Raw genomic sequence first — 21,672 nt, forward strand, 5'->3', positions numbered from 1 at the left:
ATTAAGCTCTTACGAACTTCAGAGAAAAAGATGATTACTGGGTTGCAGGTCCTTCAGCTCAGCTGTGGGAGGGTCGTTTTGCCTTCCTCAGACCCCCTCCAAGCTGGGTTTTGGCTACAGTGACAGTTTGTGCTGGGCAGTGCAAACAGATAACACAAAGAAATTACAAGGCTGAAGTTCAGCGTGGGTGTTTTTTAGCCTAAAAGGCTTTAGAATGCTGTTGTTTTGTTTAGCTTTTTTTTTTTTTTTTGGTGTCTTTTAGAAAAGCTTTTCACATACAGTGATCTCCCAAAGAATTTATTTGAACTCATTGGTGGGTGGTGCATACATTACGGGCTGTGGTTTCATTGATATGCTCAGCCGTGATGAAGTAGATGGCATATTAAATGTTTTATTTACCCCATGTGCTACCTGTCATCTAATCAGCTTTTGTTTTTTGCTGCATTCTGCTTGTATTATAGCGAGTGTTTTCATGTAAATTAAAACCACATGAAACCTTTTAGAGCCATTTTAAAATACTAAATGGGTTTGCAAATAGGTTTGTCGGACAAGGATTGGAAAAAGAGCTCTTTGCTTACCCATTTACTCTTTTGTATGCTTATTAGAAGCCCCCCATGTGACTCTTCCATCAAACATTGCATCCCAGCCCTCATCTGGAATGCCAGAAGTCATTTATACTGTGTTCAAGAGCAGTTTGCATAAACAGGAGGCAGTTTACAAAGAATACAGTTGTGAGCTGTGATTGCAAAGGTTATTTTATAAATTACAACACAGATGCGCAATAAAGTCAAAACATGCATCCCTATGATGTTTTCTTATTTGCCTGGAGCATAAAAGTGTATTGGCTTAAAAGTTTCTTTGCCTTTATTGGCTATTATTACCAATATGGATGATTGCAATCGTTTCACTGTGAATCATTTTGTTTCTTACAGGTGGATCGTATCATCTTCTGTGTCTTTTTGGAGATTGACTACAAAATTTTCAAGAAGAAAATGGGCGAGTTTTTCCCTATAGGTAGGTATAGTAATCAAGTACCATCTGACTTCAAAAAAGGGTGCAACAAAAAGACAACAGTTGGCATCTTGTCTTCTTTCCAAAGCCAAATATTATAATGAGAACTTTCTTTAAAGATCAGCTGCACATAGAGGCTCTGATCCTGGACAAATGCAGACATTTAAAATGTGTGAACCATCAGAACTACTTGTGATACTGCTTTTGTATGCTCTGTACAGCTAGCTCCTTCATTCTCTGCTGTGTCTGTATTTCTTGGTGCTGGCTCTCTTGACTCTTGAGAACAAAATGATTTGCACTAATGTATGTAGCTCCTAGTGTATATTGCTTTTCCATACACTTAGTACACACTTTGCTCTTTCATTAACGATGCTGGTAGGGCTTCTCTGGGTCTGAAAAGATACCACAGGGGTTAGAGCCCAACTGTGTCTGAATGAGGACTTTAAACTTGAGCTGTCCCTGTGCAAGAATGAATGGGAGAAAGATGGCTCTCGCTGGAGCACTTCAGAAATGTTAGCCATTCATCTTACATTTCACACAGGAGGTTGCTTTCTAGAATTTAAGGAAACCTTGTGGATAGTAAATTTGTTAGTCCATCCTCCCCCCCCCCCATAAGCCTGTGATTTGTTTTTATCATACATCATTACAAATCTGTGTTCTGTAATTTTATCAACCCTAAACCTTCTCCCATTTTATTTTTCTTTGCGCTGACATCAGTCCAACTTCGTGTGACAAGATCCAGATTTTAGTATTTTGTTTTATCACCCGCTTCAGAAGTGGCAGTTGTTGTTCATGCTGGCTGTCTGTCTAGTGGTAATGGCCTTGGAGTAATAGGAAGCAGAGCTTTGGTGTGTTCTGAGTCTCTATTAATTCTACAGGAATGTGTTGTTACAGTAGCCACAGTGGTTTTTATTCCTCTTGCTTTGGCTGGTAGCGTGGAAATTTTGATATTTCTGTCTCATCTCACTAGAACAAAGCTTTTTGTAGATGACTTTGTAATCTCCAGTTTGTAATGATTGACACCTGAAACTTAAAGACCTATTGAATTATTCAGGTAGCACCCAGTGGTGTCTAACTGCTTAATAATATTTTTGTCTGGAGCACACTGAACATGCATTTCAAAGGCTGCATTCAAGTCTAATCCATTCATTATGTGATTTTATTTTTTTGGCAGTGTACCCCAACCCATAGGATAAAGTGGCAGTACCCTACCTACTGTTGCTGGCTCTGTCTCTGCCCTTCAAATTAAGCCAGAGTAGAATACAACATCAGTTTGTCAACAAATCAAGAGTCTTAATGCTCACCTGCATCATTAAAGCCTTTGAAATCATGCTTTAGAGCCTTGTATTGTTGTTATAAATGTAAAACCCACTTGGGCCTGAAAGTTTTAGAGACAAGTAGATTCTTCAGAGTTGAAACATGACAAGCCCAAAGGCAAAAAGAGAGGAAGGTGGAAGATTTCTTTTTTAGGTTTTTTAAAAACCTGATGTTGTTGAACTCCTGCCTACAGAGAACCTGTGTGGTTGGATCTCATGTTATAGAAAACCATAATTGCATTCCACGACATTATGTAGATGATCACCTGTACCATAGTTTTAAAAGTATATTCATTCTCATGTATGGAAAGGTTTTACAATTTTTTTGCTTGAACTAAAAATGGGATTTTGATGTGTGACTACAGAGAGGTGGTTGTGATGGAGACCATCTAAATCCAGTGTTTTGCAGGCATATGACTATGCAAAAGGTTGATCCAAAGATTACAGCTGCCCAGAGAAAGATGGTTTACTTCTTAGCATCCATAATTTGGTATAGAATGTTAAAAGACCTTAGGACCCATTTTCATAGACTCCTCATTGCAATTTTCTCAACACTAATGGTTCTCGTTTTGGTATGCCTTAATGTTACTGGTTTCCAGAAGGACCTAAGCACATACTGTCTGATGAGCCATAGCCTTAAAAGGAACCAGTTTAGCATCTAAAACTTTATTCCTGACTCAATGAAGGCTTTGCTGTGGGGAGGTCAGTAGTCAGGGATTCATGAGGTCTTATTTTAGTGTCTTGTATCACCAAGATACAAGTTTGGTATGCTCTTATAGGAGTCACTTAGATCTTCAACTTGTGAGGAGACAGGGAGAGGCAGGACAGATACATGCTTCCCAAATGACTCTCCTGAAGTGCCCCTGGAGAAATAATCAGTATCCTGGAGGAGTGCCCTAACAATTAATATACAATCTCAGACTTTCTTTGCTGTCTTCAATTGACACTTTTCCACAGAGTACCACCACTTCTACAGATGTCAGCTGAAGTCAGCCCCATCCTAAATGCCACATGGTGAGAACATCAGCTGAAGGTCTGGATGAAGATCACCAGATGACCATTGTATCTGCTGTTTGCTCCCTTTTGGGTCTCTTGTGAATTGCCATCTGCATTTAACAAAGCAGACTTGGACAAGATATCAGCAGACTCTCCCACTGTAGGGCTATCCCATCTCTTTGCAGGACTGGTTTCTTAGTCAAGGAGTTAGCAACTACCTCTACCTTTGCTAATAAGTTCCTGATATTTACACTTGGAAGAAATTGATTAAACTAGTGGTTTGGGTTTGTTTTTAAGTGAAACTATTAATGTAGTGAAATAAAAGTCTTTAAGGATAGACTTGCCCTAAATTTAAATTGATAAAACACTATCTGAACACTCCCAGGAGAGAATAACACTGAGGTATTGCTTTAAGCTTAGAGAAAAAACATCAAGGCGTTTTAAAAGTGTGTCTTGCATTCAGAAACATAATGAAATATATCTACTTTAATAGACGTGGACAAAAATGCTTAGAAAGAAGAATATATTCATGGAGTTATATACATAAGTAGTTATGACTTTAAACCCAGTGCATTAATAAATCCAAAAAAGACATGCAAGTGCTTGAGCTAGTCAAGTGATAATGAAATGAAGCTGGAGTTACACCTCAGTGCATTAGAGTAAGTGGAACATAGATATAGGGAAATTGTTCCATTAGTTGAACATATCATTAAGCCTATTTTGCGAGTGGAATGCCAAAGAAATTAGTCAAGTAATAATATTGATATTAAGACAACTGCCAAGAGCCTTACCATTTGAAACTTTAAATATATAGAGGGAAGAGACAGACTTCGAAGTAATGTCATGTCTTGGGAATGTAGCAAAACTGTGCAGTAACAGAGCAACTGTCACTGTCTCAGCATTTCTGATCTCAGTAATCAGTAGCCTGTAGAGAACCCAAGCCAGAGGCAGCATGCTCCAAAGGGAAGCAGAGAACCGCTTTTCTTTAACTCAGGCAGAGGATCTCATCTCAGTGGTTGTCCAGAAAAGTCCTGGTTTGGCGAGTAAAGAGTTCTGGTCCAGGCAGAATTTTTGTTGAACGTCTGAGGTTTTGCTGAGAAGTTTTTGTATGTTCTGGTAGGAAAAGACTGTTACAGTAGAAAAACCAATCTTCTTTCCTTAAGATGGATCACTGTTTTAACATATTAGATGCAACAAACAGTTTTGGGGTTTTTTTCTTCTTACAAACTTGAGTCCTATCTCCTTGTGAAATGAGATAACCCAGCCATTCTCCCTTCAGCTGTGTTGGAACATTCTCTCTGCTTAATCTGAGAGAATGTCTTGCTACATATCTTTCAGGCAAATAAAATATCCATGCCTGCAGTTCTGGCTCAGATGTGTAGTTCTTACATCGCTGGATTCATTGCTACTACTAGTATGAGTGAGCTTTCCGGGAACAGAGCTGATACTCGGACCATTTTTTTTGTCTTGGAATGCATTGTTTCTTCTAATAGAATTCTACATGAAGCCCAGACACTGGACATTACTGTTATTGCTAAATATATATATATATTTATAAGACTGACCAGGAAATGGTATAAAACCAATCCCCCTTGAAAAGCTAGATTTACCAACATTTGCCTTACAGTGATAGCTACTTCTAGGATGCTATTGTAGGAGGAAAATTAAGAGTATTTGTAAACAGTTGCCAGCTGGAGGCAAAGATACCTTTTTTCTTTTTTTCCCTTCTGTATACTGTGTAAACCAAGCTACTTAATATGTCAGACAGATAATCTTGTAAGGACCTTTGGCAAATGCTTTTTTTTCATGGTGACTGTCGTATATTATGAAAGGTTTATCTTCAATTGTAATGCTTAAAGTATTTCTAAATCTACCACCTGTTATCAGTGGATTGGAGAGGAGAACCATTTTTTCTGAAAATGTTCTTTAGACAAAAATAATGCTATAAGGGGGACCGTCCTGTGAAGCTGCAGCACTCAAGGTTATATTACTTCTTGCTACTTTAAACAGGGTAACAAAATTACTTCACTAAAGCATTGCAAAAATTGTTAGAGAGGGGACAGGTTTGCACTTTTATTACACCAGTTGATAGATGGAAGATACAGACTTTTAGACTTGTGTCCTTTCAGAGCTAATGAAAGGATGCTGAGCCCAAGAGGTTGTTCTTTTTTTTTTTTTGAGCCGTATCAGTTGGTGTTAGGAAAAATACAGAGAAATTGCCGCATCTTGAGAAAACTTCCTCTCCCCTCTATTTCAGGTTATGACATTTAATGCATTTTCTGCTTTCATCCTGGTTGATGAAAACACTGTCCCCCCTACCCAAACCATATGGAGAAGAGCTACTGCCTTATATTAATTCTTCTGTTACTTCAGGAGGATGCACAGCATCCTGCTTGTGCATAAATGTGCAAATGTATTACAATTGCAGAGGAAATTCATTGTTAAGAGATCTCCCAGGCTTGGAATCAAATTGGAAACTGTCTAAATGGCTGAATGAAGGGCTTTGTATTAAAAAGGCAGATCCCTGCACTAATACGTGAGCGAACTCCTAAACAGGGATTGTAATTTCTGTACTGGTATTGAGAAGCATCTCCCTCTCCACTAACCATGGCAGACTGCACTTCGGCTGGAGCAGTCCTCCCTGTGAGCAAAGGAGTCGTAAGTTAGCCCTTAGTAAGTAATCCTGTATCAAATGGGTAATTTGTTTGATAAATTTGGCCTCTCTATTTGCATTTGCAGTGTTCATGAGCCGATTCGTTTCCTTAATTCATCAGCTGAGTGTATTCCACAAAATATTTTTCATGGGCTTTATTTTATTCTGTGGATAGGTGCCAAGCAGTTTACTGGAAGTGCCTGATCTCCTTTATGGGAGGTTTCACCTGGGCAGTGATTTGCCTCGTAAGTCACAAGGCTCTGTTTTTTCTGATTGGTTCTGACTGGTGTACAAAGACCACCAGGGCTCAAAGCCCCCTGGAAATGGACCTTAGGGAGTAATATTTGGGGGAATTTGATATCACTTTGACCTCCTCCTCCTGATCAGGGAGGGCCATCCTAAAGGTTTTGGTTGCAGCTGCTGTTCCCATTTCCATGGAGGTTTTCCTGCTTCTCATACTCAGAGCTGATTCAGTGTTTTCTCAGGCTGAAACTACAAGCAGTCAGACCATCATCTTCCTCTCTTCCCTGCTTTCCCTCACAAAGCTTGCAAGGTGCTGTTTGCTGGAAGGAGCCAAATGCGTCTCACTTCTCTGACCCTGCAGTTCTGATGGAGCTGCAATCCCTATGCTATTGTATTGGGATGCCCAGGGGACTCTGATTTCTCTGCCCTGTGAAACTTTTGTCTTGCCTCCTGTAGGTCTTTCTTGGCTTTTCAGGTGTATGAGACGGTGTATGACCATCGTGTGTATGAAGCCATTGAGAGCATGCCAGGGTACGTCTCAGTATTTGTGCATTCACAGCAATCTAACCTGCTCTGGACTCCATGCCAGCATTTAATGATTAGAAATCTGGGGAGGAAATCTTGTGTTAAAGGCAGAGACGAGTGAGAATGTTTCAGTGGGTGTCAGACAGCTGCTGCCACAGCTTGAGCAGGGTATGGATGGGCAGTGGGACCATAACCTATAAAAGTGCTATTGTAAGGAACTTTTGCTCTTGCTTTGCTAAACGGAGCCTCCTCTTCTTTGCTCCAGTAGCATTTTGTAGACATTTTCCTTGTCTCCTTTTGTGAGACTGACAACAGAGCCTGCAATCAATCCAGAAGTCTGGGGAAATGGCTGTTTCTATGTATTTGCCCACTCACTCCAAATCCCTGCATTCTAGTTCCTGGGAGACACCTGGATAGGGGCTGCATTGAAGCAGCAAAGTGTCAGGTGGATGAGGATGTCCTTGAAGGTGCAGGGGTCATGCAGATGCAAGTACGAGGCTGCTGTGTGTGATAACAGTGTGGGAGAGCACAGGGAAGATGATGAGCATGGTAATTAAAAAGGTGAATACAGAGCAGTTATTTACCATCTCTTGTAACACAAGAAGTTCAAGGTGTCCCAGGAAATGATGAATCAGGATGGCAACAAGCAAAAGGAAGTAGTTTTTCACCCAACACACAGTTAGGATCTAAGAATGTTTGCTATGAGGTGCTATGGAGCCTCTAGGTCTTAAATATAGTTAAAAAGGGGATTAGCTCCACCAACAAAGGACTGTCCAATGACAGATATTAATCACCATGGCCTATGTGTAACCTTAGGCTGAGGGAGAGACTGGTGTAAGGGGAGGGAAGTGTATTGCTGTTGCCTTCTGTACTCGGCCCTTCGCACACGGATGCCTGGCAACAGAAAAAACAGAGGCTTTTTCTTGTTAATACCTTCTGCGAATACATCTTTGGTCAGGGATCTTTTCTTCCTGCTCTGTTGCATGTTGTAGTATCTCATGTAAAGGACTCCAAATGCATTTTATGTTATCATCCAAAATATCCTGTCCTCTCTGGCCACGGACACTGAGTGACTTCAGGTACTCAAGTGCTTCTGTTTTCAAAGAATGCAGTTAAATTTGGGTTTGTTCCATATGATTGCCTCTGCCTTAGGTTGCTGATGAGATTTTGTTAGAAGCTTGTATTTGGAAATGTATCACCACATGCAAAATATACCACTTTGTGTGTGACTATTGCATAAGCATCCAATTTAGCACTTGTGTAAACAAAACCTGGTTATTTTCAGTATTTTAGGGCCAAGAGGAAATAAGGAAGTTTTGCAATAGGCTCTTTTTTAAAATCTGATACCTATTTTCCCAAGGAGTGCCTCATTCCTTTTGTGTAAAGTAGAAGCATCTGGGAAATAGAAATCCAAATCTGATCCTGTCTGCAAGCACCATTTCCTGCACTGGAACAAGGTTGTCCAGTTTCCTCACAGTGGGATCAGCAGCTACTGCATAGCCTTATGTGCAGCTGAGGCTCATATGGGTATATGTATTTTACAGCAGATCAAGTGATATGGTACATAAAAGAGGCCATCTATGTGGTGACAAAATAAAAAAACACCAGTGCCTAACTTCTTAGGAGATTGGTACTAAGGGTTTCTATTTGATATGCCTTCAAAAGCTACAAACACATTTTACATTCCGTGAGGCTCCGATGTTGTGGGACTGGTGTAACTAAGCAACACGGGAAGGAAAACACCACTAGTGCTACAGTATGTCCAGGATACATGGAGTGTATCAGTGAAAGTTTCTTTATAATTAGACTAAAAAATTTGATTTAACTCACCCAGTGTCAGGTGGAGGCTTATATAGTGCCTGGATTTCATGATTACGGGATACAAATGTTCAGAACCAAAAGAAGTCCTATTTTTTCTTCCAAAGCAGAAGAATCACTTTTTTCCTAAGGGCCTTTTTGTTTTCTTTTTTTTCTTCTCCATCTTAGGAGCACTGAGGATGAGGGAAAGCTTTATAGAAAATAGAACTTCTGACTAGTAAAGAAGAAAAGAGTCAGACTTGGGTTTAGTTGATCTCATCGGCCAGACATTTCCAAATCTGCTTTTACTCAGAGAAAACATTGCCTTTTTCTGGGCTATTGTCTGTTACATTCTCCCAGTGGAGAATTGAATTGGAGGAATCAAAACAACCAAAAGAGCTTGTGAGCTCCTAGGTTGTTGCAAGCCTCAGATATATTTGGGCTTCATGAAACCTTCTTGTGTTCTTGTGGGGTTTACTGGGCTACAACAACATTGACTCTTAGGTTGAGGAGGACACAGACCCTGTACACTGTCATGAAACTCCTTTTAGGTATCGGAAGTGGTTGTCAGCAACCAAAAAGAAGTGATTTTCAACTAGTAGGGATTGTAAACAGACATAAGACACGTGATTGTAAAGCTTGCTAAGGGTATGAAGATGATCGTGTAGTCAGGTAGGTAAAGCTTTGGGATAAAGTTTAGGAAAGGTGTGAGAGAGAAATGTGGAGAGTTAGAACCTGCTTGATCTTTTCAGCTGCTGGAAACCTGATGTTTTCATGGTTTAGGTGGTTTGCATCAGGCAAGTACCCTGGCCCACAGCACTGCCTGCTCTGAGGCTGGACACAAGAAGCTTTTCAAGACTGACCCAAAATGGGATCCATTTCCTCAGAAGTGTGAGGCTGTTGCTCATCTGCTGTTGTTCCAGTGGAAACTGTGCAGGCAGATCATGGAATACCTGCTAGGGAAATGCTTGACAGCAGGAACTTTCCCAGCCAGACTCCTATTTTTTCCATAGCAAATAAGCTCAGGAGGATGGCTGTAGCTCCCAGTACTGAAAGGTTTTTGTGGGTTTTTTTGTTTGTTTGGGGTTTTTTAAGGCAGCATGATCACCAGCTTGTCACTTCAGCCTCCTGTACAGCTCTGCCCATCTCATTGCTCTGTTTGCCAGAGCGTGTTCATAACAAGGCTGCAGAGGGGATTTGGTCCAGTCCCACAGTGCCCTTCCAGTTCTCCCCTGGTTATGGTCAGTACATGGAGCCACACTTGCAAGGAGGAGCAGACTGAGACACATGGGTTGGCTGGGAACAGGGAAATATCTGGAAGTCAGGAAACAGCAGAAAATGCTGAGAAAAGGAACGAATCCTGAAGGATGAGACTGGGCTGCTGAGGAAAGGTTAGAGGAAGGCAGGGAAGAGCCAGCAGCATGCAGCCTGGGATGCAGGACCTGAATGCAGATGAAGTAGCAGCCTCCTGCAGCGTAGAGTTGACTCTGGTGTAAGAGCTCCTCAATGCATGCACAGTTAAAAATAAAAGGTGTTTGTGCAGCACTGGCTCTCCGTGTGCTGACATGAAGGAGAATGCAAATGGAAGCATGAGCAACAAGGAGGAGGCGGTTTAATGGCTTTGGGGATTAGCAGCGGTATTTAGAGCCTTTCACCTCTCTGTTCCTAACATAAATCTTAACACAGATTGATGGTTTTAGCCATCTGGCTTGTGTTTGCTTGTATGTCACGACTAGGGAGACAGAGAAAGAACCTGACCAGCAAGGCAAAAGGAAAAAGAAAAGATCTGACAGAAGAAGGCATCCTCTTCTCCAGTGTCAGTAAGAGCAGATAGGGTGCAATTATTCTATTTCCCAGAGCTCAGCAGGTAACAAGGGAGAGGGCAATGGAAGAGTCACAGGCATCACTTTGGTACATTACCCCACCAGGGAGCCTGTGACTTACACAAATGTGTATGCTCTGAGCAACTTGCTCCCAAACGTGAAGCTCTTTGGTCTTTGGAGATATAGTTACCCCAGGTAACTACCCTGGGAGTTAGAGGATGAGTTTCAATCATAGGTTGGCTTTCAACTGTAAATTATTTTGTACTTGAACAGTGGAAACTGTTCTCCCATACATCACCCATCTAATAACTTAAATTTATGTACTGCAGCCCAACTTAGAAGATGGAAAATTTTGTGCTCTCAGCCATATGACACATTTTAGATTAGGAGGTTTCCTTGTGTCCCAAGCCTTCTAAATACTGATGTGACTTTTCTTGGGGATGGGCTGACCTTGCTGTTAGTTGAGTCACTGTCAGTTTTCCTCTCAATCCGGGCTGCAAGGTCTGTCATTCCTTTTCCATCCAGCACTGTCATCTTGGTAGAGCTTCCCAAAATCCGGAGCTTTAATGGGGAAGCCATGTGGAAAGTCAGCGTTCTGCTTCTCCAACCAGAAGAATAACCAAGAGTGGGAAGATGTGTCTGCAGACTAGAGCCTGTTTTCCTAGTCACTTATTTTTCAAGGGTGAGAGGTACAGAGAATCTCACCTCTGGTCTTTCCAATGGGGGATTTTGGATAAGAAATATTGACAATATGTCTTTAAGGAAGTGTTTGCTGCTGTCAAAGATTCACTCTTGGGTTCTTCTGTGGTTTTACTCAATTTTGCTTTGGGATTGACCGGTGCATATTTGATGCATATTCCAAACCAAAGCAAACCTCTAGAAGGTTTCCTCTGGATGGGGTAAGAAAATGTATAGGGAATAAAAAAAAAAACCCAAACAAACAAAACTAGGTGTAACAAATCTAATTTATAGCAATCTTGGCACTGAGTTTGCTTTCTATTAGGCACGTAGAGCTTCGGTAAAAAATATTTTTACTTTCTTTTATTTCTTCAGAACCAGTAACCAAGAAACTGCCTGTAAAATCATTTTTTTTTTGAGAGGGAAGGTGAATGAATTTTGGATATAGACTTCTAAAACACTGGGTTTTGTCTCAAATAATTGGTTTTGGCATAGAGCTCTGTCAGCTAAACATGGTGTTTATCACTTCAGTCAGCCACACCAAGGTCAGGGAAAGAGACTGCTTTCTATTTAACAGGGAAACGCTTCCACCAGATGCATTAATAGTGAGAGAGTAAGAATTATAGACACATGAAATGGCTGGGGACTGCTGTGTGCCAAAGTGAAACTCAGATTTAGATCCAGATTGGGGTAAATTTTTCAAAGGCATCACAATGACCCAGATATCACGTCACCAAGCAATTCAGAGCCCAACTTCCATTCTCAGAAATGATGTAGTGACTTCACTGCCTTTCAATGAGCCTTAGGTTCCTTTTCCCAGAAGAAACCTCCAGCCTTTAATTCACAATTAGTTGACAAAAGCAGTCTTTGCCTCTTCGTAATTATATTGCATAATGACTTCCCTACTTTTTAATAACATCAGATTTCTTGTCTGTGTCCATTATCACCAGCTTAGAAGCTATTCTGTTGCTTTGGGAATTTTGTGTTCCAAGTCACTTACAGAACTATAATTAAGAATTTCCATGGAAGACCAGGTGATATATGTATGTTAAGATATTATATTCTGCTGATTTAATGTCAAGTCTTAGATTAATTTGAAATTTTGTCATGCTGGTTTCATTATAAACGCTTCCATGGAAAGAACATGTTATTGGAAACTGAATAATTAATAATCTCTATGTTAACCAAATGTTTTCTGAGTGGTTTGCTGAAGAATGTCAGAACTCCAGTTGAAAATCCTGGCTCCATTGAAGTCAATGGCAGAATTCTTATGGGCTTTAACAAGAGCTTTCATTTTCTTATCTTAAAAATTACTTGTCAGAATTCCTTAAGGTTTCTGTGTACAAATTTACATTTGTACAGTAGAGGCCTATGTGCCTTTTCCACCTCCAAAACAGTTGTTTGCAGAATAAGGAAAAAGGAAGTAAGGTGTGCAGTGACTTTTTTCAGTCCTGATCCTTTGGGCCAGACAAAAGTGTCTTCAAGAGAAATATCATTTATGTTATTTAGTGGCATTTGGAAGCTCCGCCCTCCAGATCATGAGTTGGAATGAGACTGAAGGGGGAGAAGGATAGATGCAGATCCATCTACTGTAGATTCAAAAACATCCATGAAAATTCTCACGCTCATGATTTTATTGCTTATAGAGAACATAATTCCCAGAGGAGGTCTCTATTATTAACCAGTTGTTCTGTTCTCATGCTACTTAAAGTTTCAGGCTCTAAATCGTGATGAAAGCAAAAGTTTAGTCCTCCTAGCCTGTGTCACAGCATTTGGATCTCAGCAGAGTTTATGGTGTAAATCAGGACCTAAATATTGCTGTTAGTTTCCATTACCATTGCTCATAATATTGCAAAGCTCCCTTTGGTTCAAATGGTGGTGGGTCATAATATGCACATATGCAAGTTTGAAAGATGTTAAGATTTAGACAAAAATTGTAGGCTTGCTGCACAATTTGCACATGCCCAAAGCAGAGAGGCAAAATGGCTTGGGTTGAAAGGGAAATTAAAGACTATCTGGTTCCAACCCCCTGCTATGGGCAGGGACACCTTCCACTAGACCAGGTTGCTCAGAGCTCCATCCAACCTGGCCTTGAACACTTCCAGGGATGGGGCAGCCACAGCTTCTCTGGGCAACCTGTGCCAGGGCCTCACCATCCTCACAGGGAAGAATTTCTTCCTAATATCTAAGTTAAATCTAATTTAAACCTGCCCTCTGTCAGTTTAAAGCATTCCCTCAATATAAAAGTCCCCCACCAGCTCTATTTGAAGAATATAAATGGAGTCTGTATGAATCAAGAACATAGTTGACATAAACTTCTTTGATCAGTAAGCTCTCCATTAGATGATTAAGGCTCTGGAACACTGAATTACCAAGATGTTAACTAAAGCTAATAATTTTTTTTTCCCTTGGCAAAACAACTTGTGGTAAGAAATTATTTTGTTACCAGGATGTAAGTTTTTTGCAAAAGGAATCTGCCTTCTTTATCTGTCAGCTTAATGACTACAAGTGCTCTGTTCCTGGCTAGCCCAAGTTTGGTCTTCGCAGAATCATTTTGGTCTTAAACCAAAGTCCTGTCTGGCAAAGTTATAGTAATTCATGATATGATATGACTTCTGGGAAGTTAGTCCTCTTCTTAGCATAGCCAGTTGTTCTAGGGAAACAAAGCAAACTGAAACTTGTCAAGTAAACAAAAAACTCTGCTAGGAAAGGGAATGCAATTTCATTTTGTACATGTCTTATTTTCAGAATTCTGTAAATTATGCAGAATTTTATTCCCTGTCTTTATTCCCTACATTTCCTGTATCTAGTAGTAACCAGTCTAGTGTAAGACCTTCCTTTTCTCATCCACCTCCAGATTTCACTGCAAAATGTTAAATGGGAGCAGGTGAACTAAGATATGGGCAATTTGAAACGTGGAATATTTCATTCTAGATGTTTGCTGGTATTCTTAGTGACCATTTTCTTTCCATTTTTTTTGACAGATGATGCTAATGAAGAAGGGACTGAGCTGACTGAAGAGACAGGTCAGTAAAGAATATTTTATGCTAAAATATATCCGTTCTCCAAAGCATAAACCAAACGGAAAAAAATCTGGAAACTAATTGCCTTGGTTGAGATAAGCAGTGCTGATCATCTGTGGCCAATGTTATAACCGTCATCTCTAATTTTTAGCACAAAATTAGAGTAAACCATCCCTGAGAGTAGATAGTCCATGATAAGACTGGCTGAGACTACCTTTTTAATGTCCTCTGGGTTACTTTTTATCAATATCTAGTTTGAACATGAATGGGAAATAATTACCATTCTTCAGTTTCTTTGTCTGTAAGAAGGTGTGAATAGAGCAATTCTTGAGTCATTTGCCATTCTGATTAGTGGTCATGATTTGTTTGCAATGGAAACAGTAGCAAAATTCTCCCGCAAACTCTTAAATACATTGAACTTGGTTAGACAATATTTCAGAGTTTTTTCCTCATCCTTCTAGTTTGCTGTATAAAACAAGTGTCAGTGTTTAGGGTTTGTGGATGCAGAGAGACTTGAAATGGAAATGACCGTCAGGTATAAGGGGAAGAAAGGGCCAAGGAACAGGAAAAGGAGAGGACAGAGGATTAGGTAACTGCCATGAGGACAAAAACTTCTATTCAGAAGACTTCTGCTAGTTTTTTCTAGAGAGCTTCATCCACTTAATCTTCTTGATCAGGTTTTTTGTAACAGGCTTCCACCACAGCACACTGTGTTACTTTCCCTGCTGACCTCACCTAGAGCTTCTCAGTGAACATCTCTCGTTCCACATGGATTTCTGAAGGACCTCCTTTTATGTGCAGCATGGCTCCCTGTGCTCCTCTGCCTCTCCTTCCAAACCAGCTAGTACCCATCCTTGACAGCACCAGGCATGTGCACCATCCCCCTAGGTCTCTGTGACACTGATCCCATTGTAGTCCAGTGACTGTGCAGGAACATCCAGTTCTCTTTATGAAAAAATATGGGATCAGAAAGGAGAACCACGTGGAGAAAGGCAGAGATACACCAGCCAGAAAACAGAGGTAAAAGCTTTTGAAGCAGTGTGCTGGCTGCTTAAATTGGCAAGATTGTCCTAAAGACAAATGGATTATGATGATTTATGCAACCAGTTAATTAGCTTAGAAATTAGAAATACTTGAAGAATGGTTCATATGCATAGATGTGAAAACATGGATATACACGGATAGATATGTGTTATGCTGATGGATTAGCACATTCTTTTATGGCTGTTCTGGCCTGTTGATTTTATTACATATAATTATAATTACTTTTTGGTGTCAAGATTACTGGATAGGAACTTTTAGAAATTTTAATACAATTAGTGTAATTGATATAGTTGTATGTACATACATAAAAGTAGAAAAATAAAGGCCGTCCTTATACAGCAAACATTTGCCAAAGATAACCCTACAGTTAAGTTTTCAGCATTCATCTAACATTTCCAAATACATTTTTTATAGTTATCATGGCATGTATACTTTTGTAAGTGAATTTATTTTGCATTTTTGCCTTCTTGTTTTTATGGAGATGATGCAAATTACATTAGTGGAGACTTTTTTTAAAAAGCGTTTTAAATTAGAATTAAAAAGAAGTACAATTCCACTAATAGCCAGTCTCTTCTTTTTTGCCTTGTATCTTTCACAGCTTCATTAATTTAGGTAAAACTACATAGCCACTCTGGGAAATTACCACTGAATTAAGTCATTTGAGGAAGATATTTCTCTACCTGTCTCTTTCTTTGTGTGTATGAGATAGATGAGATCAAAACTGTCCTCACAGGTCTGCTATGAGCTTTGTCAGCACATCCTTGATTATTTTTTTATCAGTTGGTTATATTTTGGTAATCAGTGCCTTGGCTGTCAGCAATCAATGCCTACATGGCTAAAAATAAGTATTTTTTTTGTATATCTGCTCCAGTAGTGTTGCAGATATACAAAAGTTGTTCCATTTTGACCTATTTCTGTATGGCCTTTTTAATGATTGTAGGATATGTTTACTGGAACTATAAATATATACATAATTTCTACACTGAGGGGACTTCTCATTTTTATACTCGGATTTTTACCAGTTTGAAGGATATCTGCTTTTTAATGTTCAAAGGGGAAAAATAGAGTAGTAACTTCTAGTCATCACTTCAAGATATTAATTGAATAATCATTCTTCATTCCACTTGACTTCATGGGTCATGACTGCAGCAGATGGAGTCAGCAGTTGGCACCAATATTGATGACCCTGGTTTTTTGAGCTGCCCATATCCAATCTGCTTTGAGGCCTTTTCTCCAATTCTTGTGTTTGCGGTGAAAAAGAAATATTCAATTCCTGGAGAGCGCATGTTGCAGAGTACATGCATGTGTAGGACCTTTGTCAGAGATTGAAATCTTCTAAATCTTACCTAAATTCCAGTGCCTTCAACTTCCTTTTGGCTGGCTGTTTCTGAGGGCCAATATTAAACCAAGAGAAATCATGGAGAGACACAGGGTCACAAACACTTTGGAGAATGCAGTTGGATGATGAGGTGGAGGTTACAGAATCAGTTCTAGTTTAAACCTGGTTTCAAGAATTAGAGGAAAAAAAACTGATCCTGATTTGGTGACAGCTGAAGGCAGTGGGAATAGGTCCACTGGCTTCAGTGCACACCAGATTAAGCCTTAGGAAAAGAGAATTAACTGGGAGTAAGGAATAACAGATGACCAAATATGTGTATTATTGAGTGATAAATGCATTATGAAAGTAATCTGTCTTGTGTTTCTACCACCCTGAAGTGAAAATATCTCATTACACACAGAAAGGCCTTTCTTTCTATGATTCCTCTTAAAAATAAATAAGGGAATATCTCAATTATATCTGCCAGATAATATCCATTAATATCTACATTAATGCTATCAAATCAACAACCACAAACGATCATTTTAGCAAGTTAATCACATAACGTCACTGCATATATTGGACATACTAGAATAAGACAAACATTTAAAAATAAAAATAATCCAGTCTCTTTAAATATACACACTCAACACCACTCTTTTAATGGCATTTGACTCATGGGATTTTAACCCATCAGTGTGTTATTCTGGATACTGTGTCTTGGAGCAGCTGCTGACTTAATGGCACCATTTAATTCGAAGTGCTCTAATCTTATCATATGTCATGCAGTTGCTGTTAGAATGGTTTGAGTCAAAAGGGCAGATAGAGTAATAGTGGGTACAAACCTGTGCAGTTCTGCATCTCAGCTTTCTTTTGTAAATGATTTCCTGCATAAGCCAAGAGAAGGACCAGATGACTCAGTAATCTTGTCTACCTTTATCTTCAGTGATTTAATACTGCAGAGTCACAATGCTTTAATGTTTTAAGCTCTATTAAGAGGAGATTATTCTAAACTTTAACTTCTGAAGGACTTCGCTTTTATACCCATAGATTCACATATCCATGCCCAGAAGTGTGTGAAATAAACCCTAATACTGCCAGAATTATGGACTGCGTGGGGAAATTACAGAAGCATGTGCTACTTAGGAGTTTCTTACAAAGTAGTATCACATTATTATGCACTGTCATCAGTTAATTCTCTTTCTATTAAAAAAAAAAAAAAAGATTAATGAAAAAATAAACATACAGGAAAGAGTTTCAGTTCCCAATCTGTATTCTTCCTCAGCCTGTTCAGCTTCACTCTCTGCCAGGTACCACAAACCTTTTAACCTCAGCTGTATGTCTGTTGCCACACTACTGTCATTTCCCATCAAATAGTTGTTCCTAGTAAATGCCCTGCTGGTTATCCTGTTTCTATCCTGACCATCCTAATTAGCCACCTATGATTACTTACAAGCCACAGCCATCTAGAACAGCAAGAGGAAGGATCTCATTCACACTAATGAGGAAAGCCCTGCTATAATCAGGCTGTATAAATACAGAATTTCTTTATTTGTTCCACTGTGTGCACACTCTTACACCTGGATATTGTTTTTTGGAGGAATAATCTCCATTTTCCTGAGATGAAAATAGCAATCACTTGCAACCAGGCAAATTTGAAAGTTGTGAGGGATTTTGGGAGTAGGTTGCTTGCAGACAGACTGTGAGACTTAAGTGACTTGTTGACACTCTGAATTAGCCTATAAAGAAGAAACATTTCTCCCAGTGGTAGAGCTCAGAAACCTTTTTGCACAAGTGATCACAATTGGAAAAGCTTTTAATATGATCAGTTCAGACACCTGTCTAGATGTGCTGTTTTTAATCAGAAATTTGCAGACAAAATGCTGTAATATTTGGCTAACTATCATGAAGGACATACATACAATTGGAGAGCTGAAAGGCTTAAGAGTTGTATTTTGAGCATGATAAAAAGATTTTATTTTGAAGCCCAAGCAAGTCCTTTTCTGTCTCTGGAATGAGGGATTTCTGCTGAAAAGAAGTGAAATTGTGATTGAAATCTTATTCTCCTGAGATGCTGCCTTTACATCCTTTTGTGAGCATTTTGAAGGTTCTTTATAGAGTGCAAAAAGATCATTTCTTTTGAGATAGTAACAGTTCTGACTTCTCTGAATGCATGCCCTCCTTCCTCTCCTTCTTTGTGCTGTCAATTAAGATGTTGGTTACATTATCTAATGTATTCAGATAGTCCTGAAAGACCAGGCTGGACATTTGCACTTAAACTTGATTGACATTTGACATGTGGGACTGGAGGAAGCTTCACAGATTGGTTGGATGATAAAATTCATCACTAGAGGGGCAAGTGTTGATTGAAGCATTTCTATTGATTCAGTCCCCTGGTGTGAACCATTCTCAACCAAAAGAGAGAATGTAGCAGAAAGTTCAGAGTGGCATTGGAACCAAAGAAGCCATATGTTGGTATGGTCCACTATAAATACTCAAGTTATTTTTTAAAAGAGAGTGTTGGCAGGAATCAGTCTTTACAAGTCCGGTTATTTACAGGATCTCTCTTTTGTATTGAAATTCTTGTTGGCCTCTATCAGCATTGCTCCTGAGGAACCCCCTTAAAGGGTTGACAAAGCGTGTCTTTATTTGGCAGCTTTCGCCTGTATTTTTCCCCACGGTATTTCTGGTGGTTACTCTTACATTTTCACCACTCCAGAAAGAAATTCCTCTTAGCACTTGAAAACTCCTGTTTTCCTCAAAATATTGTGTTTTAATTTCAAATTTAGATGAGCAAACATGATGACATGACACATGACATGTCCTGTATTAGGTGCTGTCAGGAACACTCTACCACCTGGTACCAAGCCAAACCTCAAAGCTTGTTCTACTCTGCAGTAACTGGCTTTATTTACCAATTGCTAAGGGTAAATTCATACCATGAGCTGTAAGGAGTTCTAGAAAGAAAGAGAAATTCCATTCTAATAGAAATTTGTAAGATCAATGTTCATTTTGGTCTTTCGTTGTTTGTGCGTTTTTTTGCATAATACTCATTACTTAAAATTAAGCAAGTGAGATGGAATTTAATTACTCACATCCAGATCCGCATTTTGGAATTTTTATTGACATTTTGAGCTACCCTGCCACCTTTCCAATCCGTAGTTCTTCTGGGTTTTTTGAGCATAAGTACAGAATAACCAGTTTCTCAGGAGGGCAGGCAGGATGATGTTTCTTTCTTCCCTGGGCTCCATGCAAAGCCAACGATTCGCTCTGTTTTCTGTCTCTTGAATGAACACAATGTTCACAGAATCATAGAATACCCTCATTTGGAAAGGACCCACAAGGATTACCTACCAACAGTAGAGTCCAACTACCCCTTGGCCCTGCAAATTCCCTTTCCACATCCTCACTTACTACTTTCATACTTCCTGGTTTGAAACTTTCAGCACTTTGGTTCTAGATATATGTAATTGTGGAAGGGTAGAAGATAAAAGGGGAGAATCTACTGCTCTTAGCAGAGCAGAGTTCTTTATGAGGTATCTGGTTGCCAAAATATCTCTTAAGAAACTCCAGCATAAAGAGTAGATCATTGAGAGGGCTATGTGTGACAGCAGAAGAGACCCTGGGAGTTTTCAGAACACTTAAGCAATATATAATACACATGTAGATAGTTTTTTCCCAGTTATTAATTAGCCAATCAGTTTGAAGTAATACCATAATTCTCATTTTTTCATGGTGAGGCAATAAGGGTGAATCAAGTGAGGTCACTTCTTTCTAAATTTCCCAGTTACAAGTGGTCAAGGTTTCTTTGCATCATGCACAAAACTGTGTTTTCTTTTGACCACAACGAATCAGAAGGTTTAACAGAAAGTCTAATGACAGAAAGTCATTTTCCCGTCGCGGTTGAATACATTCAGTAGGTGCAATGAATTGAGTTTTAATTGTCTGCCAGTCACTGCTTTCGTTGTTAAGCAATGATGTTTGAAGAATGTTTTAATTAGGGAACCTGCTTTCGTTAAACGTCTTAATTTATGAATACCCTTTCTGCCTAATTTCGAGCTTGGCCTCTCTTTTTACTAACAGGCTTTCTGTGCTACCAGTTTGTGCCTCAAGGTGTATCATAGAAAACAAATAGTAATTTCATCCTTTATGTAAAGATGACAGGATATTTTGAAAATGTTGTAGAAAAAGTTCATAGTTTTTAAAGTTTAATCACCTGATATTAGACACTGTGAACTTCAGTTCCTACAAATAAGGGAGATCTCACATGTGACTGTGCCTCAGTTACTTGTTTTACTCCTTTTCCTCCATCTTCACCTTACTTACTGGTTGGAATGGATTTTTTTAGCCATAACATTTCTATCTTGTAAAGCTTTAATTTCCTTAACTTTACTTCACTATCAAACTTGCTTCTCTACCTTTCATTTCATTACTAATTTCAGTCAATATTCATTTGTTACTGTGTTACAACCGTGAATGGAAAATTGAGCTGAGAGGGAAAAATCATTTTGTTCAGATTATTTCTCCTTGGTTCCATAATGCAGTAGAATATATACTATGTCTAGAACTAGGAATTACAACATTATTTTTTTATTATTTCTGAAGAGATTAAGAGCTTGTGAAGGAGTATGTTATTTCAGTGTGAGCTTTCTTCACGGCTGTCTTCACTGTGGACTGAAAGATACCTATTATAACTTTTATAACAAATGATGCAGCAATTAATTTTAATAAAGAAAGATAGGCATTGGGTACTGAATGGAGCGCTGAAATAAAATGTACTTATAGTTGTGGTATCACACAGGATAATTTCTGATAAACTAAAACAGTTTCAAAAGTAATATACATAAATTTGTAATTTTTTATGTTCAAATAAGGATTGGAACAAAAAGGCCAAACTCCATCTCCCACAAAGAGCAAAGCAGAGCAGCCTGAGGATCTGCAGGATGATGCTGAAGGTAGGTGGTCTGACAGTTTTTCAGAGCTATTAATCAGTTTTACATTTGGAAAAGTTTACTTTGAATTCTTAGGAAAGAACTGGAAAACTTTCGGTTAATGATGCTGTTTGCACATACTTGGAAAGTTCTTTTTGTCCTAGATCATAAGTCTTCTGAAGTATATTTCATCCCAAGGAAGATTCACAGTTATAAATGCTATTTTTATGGGTGGAACTGCTGATACATCTTGATAAATTGCAGCTGTTTTATCTCTAACCTGTTCTGACTTTACGTAATTAATAAAACCAAAT

General features: G+C 39.1%; 1 protein-coding gene across 3 annotated transcripts in view; it reads left to right on the forward strand.

The window, feature by feature from the left end:
- The window catches only part of MACROD2 (mono-ADP ribosylhydrolase 2), an 840,112-nt gene that overhangs the window by 751,251 nt on the left and 67,189 nt on the right, over window positions 1-21,672 (forward strand). For all 3 annotated transcript variants that reach the window (XM_051792687.1, XM_051792686.1, XM_051792688.1), the window contains exons 9-11: window positions 933-1,014; window positions 14,027-14,068; window positions 21,302-21,382. In XM_051792687.1, the coding sequence (XP_051648647.1) occupies window positions 933-1,014; window positions 14,027-14,068; window positions 21,302-21,382 (205 nt within the window). The remainder of the gene's footprint in view (window positions 1-932; window positions 1,015-14,026; window positions 14,069-21,301; window positions 21,383-21,672) is intronic.

The sequence above is a fragment of the Manacus candei genome, unplaced genomic scaffold (assembly GCF_025592945.1).
Source record: "Manacus candei isolate 608988 ecotype Guabito, Panama unplaced genomic scaffold, ASM2559294v1 h1tg000035l, whole genome shotgun sequence".
Lineage (NCBI taxonomy): Eukaryota > Metazoa > Chordata > Aves > Passeriformes > Pipridae > Manacus > Manacus candei.